The sequence below is a fragment of the Chelonoidis abingdonii genome, chromosome 17 (genome assembly GCF_003597395.2).
Source record: "Chelonoidis abingdonii isolate Lonesome George chromosome 17, CheloAbing_2.0, whole genome shotgun sequence".
NCBI classification, from domain to species: domain Eukaryota; kingdom Metazoa; phylum Chordata; order Testudines; family Testudinidae; genus Chelonoidis; species Chelonoidis abingdonii.
In genome coordinates, this window is record NC_133785.1 from 18,438,877 (window position 1) to 18,447,650 (window position 8,774).

At 43.4% G+C, this 8,774-nt stretch overlaps 1 protein-coding gene across 1 annotated transcript in view; it reads right to left on the bottom strand.

The window, feature by feature from the left end:
• Positions 1 to 570: 570 nt before the first annotated feature.
• The window catches only part of ABTB1 (ankyrin repeat and BTB domain containing 1), a 40,740-nt gene continuing 32,536 nt past the window's right edge, over positions 571 to 8,774 (bottom strand). The window contains exons 11-12 of the mRNA XM_032802724.2: positions 6,577 to 6,777; positions 571 to 4,747 (exon numbers count right to left, since the gene is read on the bottom strand). Coding sequence (XP_032658615.1) covers positions 4,541 to 4,747; positions 6,577 to 6,777 — 408 coding nt within the window. The 3' untranslated portion in view covers positions 571 to 4,540. The remainder of the gene's footprint in view (positions 4,748 to 6,576; positions 6,778 to 8,774) is intronic.

Sequence of the window (8,774 nt, forward strand, 5' to 3'; positions counted from 1 at the left end):
AGTAAATGAGAGCTGTAGGCGTTCAGCACCTTTACAAGTCAGGTCACTACCGTTTGCTACAGAAACAACATTCTAGCCATCTAGCTGCACGTGGGGTCTGAATGGGAGACAAAAGTCTGATGTATTCTCAGAGATGGAGGTGGATGCAGCTGGGATACTTGAGATTTCTTCCATGAAATTACTTGTGCCTCAGGGAGAATTCCCAAAGTACACTCTGTCAAAAAATTATCTCTAGCATAATTTAATGGGATGAATTTGGCCCACACAGTGCAATAGTAAGAAGGCAAGACATTCCAGGGATAGGAAGAAGAAAGCCCATATGTGGAGAAAAAAATAAAAACATTCTCAATTGTTTGCTGTTGTGTTGTAGCGAGGATTATCTGACTGGCCCACTTGGGAGTGGAAACCCACGTTTTCCCCCATTGCTTGAGATTAGAAAAAAAACTAGCTATTTGGTGGGTGGGTGGGGATGGGGAATGCAGGCTAAATGTAACACCTGGGTCTTTTCAGAAATAAAGTCACGCAGACATCATTACGGTCAGTAACAAATAGGCCGCAGCAGAGACAAGGCATAGTGAAATATACATTTTTTTTTTTTATTGCTGCACACATGCTCACACGTTACATTTTAAAATATTTTTTTATTATAATATATTGCTGCTCTGATAAACTTTACAATTTTCTTACTTCAACAAATTGGTAATAGTAAATGAAGAGAATGGGGATAGCAAAACAGAACACAAAAACAGACTAACAGAAGAGAAATCCTAATTTTTCATCTTGTAATAAAATTATTTGCAACACTAAAGTGAGTTCAACACATGTTACAAACCAGTTTATTTATTTTTCAATTAAGGAGCTTGTTCTGTATGTTAAGCACCTGCTTATCTGTTTTTCAGAGAGATGAAGGAGCCCTAGATACTCAGTAATTGCACAATCCAATTTAGTTCAGAGATTTAGTCCCTATGTACAGCTGGACAGACAAGGTGTTCTGAATTCATCCAGCACATTTAACAGAACTGCATTCCCAGGGAGGGAAATAAAAAAGGCCACACTGACCTTTAATCCCATATTATACAATCTTCTAAGTGGCTCCCCTCTTAAAGGGACAGTAATGGACACATTTAAGAACAGCTGCATGGAAAATACTTACAAACTGTGCAGCTGCCGTTTCACCCATTTTTGTACCACTATCCTTTTTAAGAGTTGAGATACCTACATGGAAAAAGGATAGTGTGTTTCTCAACAGTCCTGCTCCTGAATCTTACTTCCAGCACACACCATGCTTTGAGGGCAAAGGCCAAATTCACTGCTGGTGTAAATCCATCTAAGTTGGTGGCCTGTAGTCTTCTGGGTAGGAAGCGAGTATGTCACAACAGTTGCTGTAAAAAGGAAGGTTGTGTTGCAAGCAGGGTGATTGAGAAACTCATGTAGCAGGAGCAGAGAAGAGGTGATAAAACCTGAGCATCGTGCTTATATACAAAGTCATCTTTAGTAATAAAGGGAGGAGAAAGGCAGGTGAATCATATCAGTTTAGCTAGAAGGGTGTTTCTGAATAACATGTTTTGCGCGATCTTTAAAGAGCTTACACCTCAGAGGGTCAGACAACACTCACTTCTTCCCCTGACACAAAATACAAGGGATTTAGCATTAGTCTAACCAGCCCTTCCCCCCACATTTTAAATTGAGACAGGCTTCAGCAGCTCAGGTTACTTTTGGCTCTCAGAACTTCAATGACCTGTCATTCTGTCCTTCAGCCAAAACTAGTCTGTGCTCTGTAGATGGACACTAAGGTACACAGACCTAGGGTGTTCTTAAATACACAAGAACAGAACACACAGTTCCTCTTTCCACGTCACTATTCTGATACAGGACCAGGCATGCACACTATGGAACCAAGATACTGGCATGTGCCTGCAAAAAGCAAGCCAGAAAAAACTCACCTGTTTCCCCAAAGGAATTTCTAACAGAAATAGAGGCAGATCCTGCTCGAATAGCTCAACACCCTCCAGAGAAACCCTCTTCCCCAAAGATGCCTGGTCTGCAGGAGACACCACATAAATATGGATAAGAAGAATCCGTTGGGGGTTGGGAGAGCCAATACATAACTGAAAACTCTCAGCTTTGACAACACATTTCAGTTCTGACCTGCTAGTCTATTCTTGGGCTTCCATGCACAACTCTGCCGATGCAGCTCAATCCGAGCAGGCAATACGCACTACTCTACTGACACTGAGCCTTTCCGGAGCACAGTCTTAGCCAAACTATGTAGCAACTTCATAATCATAACTAAATCAAGACCACCAAATGTGATTTCATTAGCTGTCCAAGGCACTTCAGAAGCCAGGCTAACAGATGGGAAAAGACACAGCATAAAGCCCACATAACACAGTCCTTGCCATACAGGGGAACTTACATCTGTTCCCTTATGCTGGAAAAACGCTACCAGAAGCATGGTCAGAGGAGCTGTTGAGGACCGAGATCACCTCTCTGCATGAACAATGCACAGGGCCAACACATGAAAGCACAGGCCACTGGGGTGTGGTTTTAAACCCGTGTCATGCAGTTACTGTGAACAGCAACATCTGCCAGTGACAGCAGCACCAACATTTTGATAGGAGTCCCCACGCAATTAATACAGCCCAATTTTCTCCCTCCCAGGCCCCAAGTACTGCAGAAAGAATCCATTTCCCTTCCCCTGACAAATCAAGACTCATGTAGTACATAATTCTGAGGAGACTTAGTAACACAGAGCATGCAAAGTCCTTGGCAGCATTAGATTCCCAACATTACGATACTTCCTCTGTCTCCCGCCATTAAGCCACCCGCTTCCTACGACTCTCTAAAGGGTCAGAGCAGTTAAGTCTCCATGCTCTGCACTCTGGGAAAACCCAACAGTGAATTCTTGGGGCTCTGACAACAACTCTAGAAAGTCTAGCAACCATAGCGCATCCTTGTGACAAGAGGCAGGAGATTTAAGAACAATGAACAAAATCTGGGTGCAGGCAAGATTTTGTGACTGTAGATTCCCTTGCTTTCTCTGGCCAACACCAAGAAAATACCCTGATCTCACTCACAAGTTAACAAAGAGAGGATGTAATTGTCCTGCACTCTGGCAATACTGTCTCTTTGGAGTATCACCCAGTATCAGCAAACAGGACCACTGAATCCAGCTTGAAGTCATTTCATAACCCGGACATCCTGTAAAATCGCAACTTCCAACCATGCTGTCACACAAAACAGAGCGACAAGTAAAACTCTTGCTACACTTCCACCTCTGAGGGTATCAAGAAACAGGGCAACACTAAAGAGCGACATGTAGTGAGACAGGGTGGGTTTGCTTACAGGGCAGGGCTGTAACAGCAAGGGAGAAGGGCTTGGAGAACTAGTCCATATGATTAGGTGTACTCAGTGCAAGAGTTGTGGCCCGCTGACTGATGTTGAGAAAAGATGAAAAAACCAGCACCCTTCCTCTCTAAAAGCCAAGGGAGACCAGATTTCTAAAGATAATGATACCTACTGCAGAGGAAGAATCCCCAAACACACTTGCAAGGATGAACAATTAGCTTCTTGAACAAGGAACTCAAGGTTTTTAAGCCTGAGTAACGTCAGAAGATGAAAGAGCAGGGCATATGAACTGAAACAGGCCTTGTAAAGCTCCCTTTTCCTTGTCACCCACTCTTAAACTTTGATAAGTCTCTCCTTCATCCTGACACAACAGGCCAAAGAAGGACCATGTGCCTTTGAAAAGTTACTAGCTCTTTAGGAGACTGGGTCTCTCTCCTGCTGCTTTGTAATGTATTCCTATAGGTTTATACTTGGGACATGCATTAAATAAAGTACCCAGAAAAGAAATAATTCAATTTAGCCATGTCCCCCTGATCAAGGATACACTGTCACAATCTGTCAGAATATGTACTTAAAACCTAAACTTCCATACTACACTGAGGGTGTAAATTTAGGTGTCAGTATTTGGAGGATCCCAGTAGTTTGTGACTGAGAAACAAGAAGAGCAGGTGGAGTCAGCTAGTGCCCCATTAAAATGCCTTCCTCTCCACTAACTCCCCATAATACTGACAGCAAAAGACCAGCCAGTTTAATTCTAGTAGATTCCTTTACACTTATCATAATCCATTTTTGTTCCCTTGATAACTGTACAAGAACCCTGGTTTGAACCAGTTTCAGAAATGCATTGCTGGCTAAGAGAGTGGGGCAGCTCCTGGGGCCAGATGTCACTGAGTCTGTTAATACAGCTCCATTAGCCACATGGTTGGCAGTTCCCTCTCAGTGCTGTATTATACAAGCAGTAACTCTCAAACTGCTGCACTTTGGGATCCTATTAACAGAAGGAAAAAAGCAAACATGTGAATGTCCAGCCATGAATGAATTAAAAGGAAACCATGCCTGGCATTGCGGGGGGAAGGAGGAGAGAAAAAAAGAAAAGTCATTTGACTAAGACTCATATGTTCTTGCACTCAGAGACAACCCACTGGAGGTCACACAAGCTGCTCTCTGCATCCAACAGCAGGATTTACAGATTTCAGCACTCGAGTCCTATACTGGCCAGGAGGTTTTCCAGGGCCTCTAGTTTCTGGTTGGCCTCCTCGATAGCACTATAAGTCTGCACATTGCTGGTGATGTGGAAGCGGATGTCATCCACGAGGGGGATGGAATCAGTCTCCTGCCGTTCCTCCACTGCCTCAGCATTCTCCTTCACCGCAGCCGCAAACTCCTCTAGCTCCACCAGCTGGAAGGATGAAGACAAAACATCAATTAGGGGAGCTGCAAGGCGGATGGGAAGTGGCAAAGTGATGTTCAGCCTTTTACCACTAAGTCGCCAGTTCAAATCTAGCTCAGGCTGGTAATGAAAAAAAAGTCTGGAGAGTTCAGGAACCTGGGTTTGTGAAATGAACTGGAGGGTCTCAGCTTAGTTATCACTGAGAAAATGACCAAAACAAGGTCATCCCCATAGTTGGCCCTTCTGATGAGATTTACAAGGAGGATACAGAGTGCCAAGGAGCGAATTCCCCTTTCATGCTCTACACGGGTCCTTCCAGTTCAGCATGAGGCACACCTGCAAGGGGCAGCCCACAGGAAAAGTTTGTCCTGACATTGCCAAGACTGTATCTGCTCTACGGATAAACACAAGGATTCAGTCTTCAGGGCTGTCAATCCTGCACCTTTAACCAACAGGAAAAAGACTCAAATGTTTAAACAGCAGAGAACACCTGTCACTAGGCTGCAGCCCTATAAATGCACACTGACCAAATGTCCATCACTGAGTGTTTGGGCACCGTTTACATGAACTCACAATATTTCCCCCAAAGCAGAGAGAGAGAGAAACCAGGAAACAAACCCCCACAGGGAAAGCCAACAGCTCCTGTCATGGCAGAGACAGACAAGAGATGTCCATTTTGCAATGGAACTTCAGGCCTAGTCTCCACTACAGTGTTTTGCCAAGAACTTCCCATCATTGCCCATACCAATTCAGCTCTCCTAGAGAAATCACTACCACAGACAAGGGGCTGACATCTGCTGGCAATCCAACTACTGGGTCATCTCAACTTGCCCTGTGCACCACTAGACGGCACAATTTGGGATCCCTGGAGCCTTCCCTGTACCCGTACTTCCACTATTCTTAGCACTAGTAAAACAGTGGGGGAATGCCCTAAAATTCTAAATCTATGCAAAGCCCCAACAGCAAGAATTCAGTGTTCCCCATCACTGCTTGTACAGTTCATTCAGCTATTGGATGAAATCCCCTTTCCACAACCCAGTTCTGGCCATATGCTGATGTGCTGGTTCCCTAATTTATAGGGATCAATGGCACTTTTGAATGAGAAGAACTGTTTGGAAATTATTTTCTTCACTGTTTTCACAGTCAGGAAAGAGTTTCACACCTTTCTCCAAGCCTCTCAGCTGCAGGTAAAGAATGTTACAGCTCATGTGAGAGTGTTAATTAGAGCCATTTATATAAAACTACTGACGCTGATAAGAACCAAAATACTTAGTAGAAGAACTGAACTGTCTGTGCCATATGGTCACTGTTTCTCTGCAGACATCACTGGCTCCTGGATCTCCAAGCAGCCATCAGACAGAACAGACAAAATAGCAGTGGGAAGGAATGTTCAAATTGATGCTTGTAAACAGGATTCCAGTGTAATAAGATTTGGTATTTAGCTAATCATCAGTAGTAAGTTTTCTCTATGGAAGCCCCTATAATCTGCTTTTGGGTGGTTGCAATGAATTTGGGGCTACAGTACAAAAGAATTAATTGCACCAGGAAGAGTCATGTATGGAGATAAACACTCCCATATACCTCCTTCGCACAGCACCCCAATGCACATCAGTCATGAGCTGCAGCACTCACTGCTATTCCATACCTGCAGTCTTCTTCACCAGTCATGGCAAACTCTGAGGTGGGTCCTACTGAGGACGAAGGTGTGACTACAAAATTCACTTCATTTATGACCCAACATCTTCAGAAGTGAAAAGTGCACACATTAAACCATGGCAACACTTAGACGCACATTTAGTAGTTGCACCTGAAACATCTTAGGGAAGGGTTTTGCATACCTTCTCAATGATCTTTGCCATGTACTCCGTGCACTGGTCCTCCAGTCGGGTCAGCTGGAACAGCTTTGCAATCCTCCAGATGTTGACAACATTGTCCTCATCAAGTATCTGAGCCAAGGTTCTCCCGCACAAGCGTTTGAGGCCAGGCAACAAGTACATGTCTGCTACACACAGCACGTCATAAGCATTCTCAGGGGACAGCTGGTAATACAGAGAAGAGAGTCACCATAAAGAAAGTCCTGCCTACGCCACATGCCTCTGGCACAGATAGATTGCCCTGGGATTTAATTTCAGACATAATTTCTTGCAGTTAGGGGAAAACCACCAGTGCAGGAGTACTAACCCTGTGGAGAGTGCTCTATGCCTCCATTTGAGAGGCTGAGGCTATGTCTACACTACAGCGGCACAGCTACGGCACTGCAGCGCTGTAGCGTAGACACTTGTTATTGCAACAGAAGGGGTTTTTCTGTCACTGTGGTTAATCCACCCCCACAAGAGATGGTAGCTAGGAAGAATTCTTCTGTTGACCTAGCAATGTCTACACTAGGGCTTAGATTGGCTTACCTATTTCTCTCAGCAGTGTGATCTTCTCACACCCCTAAGCGAGGTACTAGGTTGACATAAATTTACCTAAGTTTACAAAGCCTTGCCATGTAAATATGGGAAACAAAACAATAGTTACAACACTTGTCTTTTTAAACAAAAGCTATTATGCACATATTTAACAGACTAGGCACGTCAATCAAGATATTTGGTTACCTTTTATTCAATACTCAGACAAAATACATTCATCTGCAAAAATAAACCTGGCATACTGGTCTAATTTTTTTTTTTATTTTAACACTTAATCGTCATGCCCAGACTGTGTTAAAAGTGTGTTCACAGAGTTTTCACTCAGTTTAATGAAATCTCTAGAAATGAAGTGTTATCATGATGCTTACTCTGTAATATGGCAACAGATGGTTAAATAGCAAGGTCTGAGGCCTATATTCCTGTAGAATGTCTTTTTAAACAAAAAAGTCACAGTCCTAAATCTTGTTCCGACTTTTCTCTCTCTTTTTTTCCTGGCTGGTCAAATCCTTGACTTTTTTTTTTAATCAATCATCTATGTCACTAATCTGGAACTAGAGTTCTCTTCTGTGCAGCGTTGCTATTGCTAATATGAAAGGAATCGTGAAGAGCAGTATACCTATCTAGAGTTGTGGGACATGGCATGCACATGCTTTAGAAGGATTCTGAGAACGAAATCTTGTGTGTTTATGCTAAAACTCTGCACAGTTACAACTTTCACAGGTGCAAGCTGCAGTGGTGCAGTGCCTGCACACGAGCCATTCTGGGCCAGGTCCAGTGCTGCCCACATCCACACACAGATACAGATGATCATTTCAAAGTGGGGTTGCACTTGAAGGATTAATTGCACCATTGCAGCTGCAGTGCTTGCATGGCTGTCCACACTGGTACTAGAGTAAACAAGATCACTCAGAACAAGTGTGAATTGGAATGTGATTGGAAAGATGAAGGCTCGTGTGCCACAGTGCACAACCGTACATAAGAATGCAAGATGCATTAGGAGGCATGTCAGAGGCTTGCAACAGCTGTTAAAGTGCTGTAACAAAGCTATGCAGCAGCAGCAGCAGCAGCAAGGTTGTCAGGGTTATTCATCAAGTGCTGTTATAGATACAGGTCTCCCAGATCTGTGCTCCCTCTCACTTTACTTATGGTCCAAAGCCATGTTTATACCTTTCTCAGGTTCATGACTTTTGTACTTTCACCTCACCTATCCCTTCCTTAGGAGAATTTGACCACACACTGCTTGAGTTTCACATCCACAGTAACTGCAAGTCTCTCCACTGTAGCATCTAATATGATGCTTTGGGAACCTATAAGCATCCTTATAGGGAACCTGTAACCTATAAGCATGAGCATTTGAATTGGATTGAAATGAAAACACCAATGCTTGATTGATCATTGTTCGATAAGAAAACAGAATCAGTTTGATGTTTCTTTTCAAACTTCCCATATATACACAAACATATTTTTATATATATTGTGATGGGGCAAGGCCAGATGGCTACAGTAAAGTACTGAGAAACAGGTATATTAGCCCCAGGCTAAACAAATCCCTAGTACCCTGGTAACCAAATGGCAGTTGCTCCAGGTTAATCAAGGCACCTGGAGCCAATTAAGATCTTTCTAGA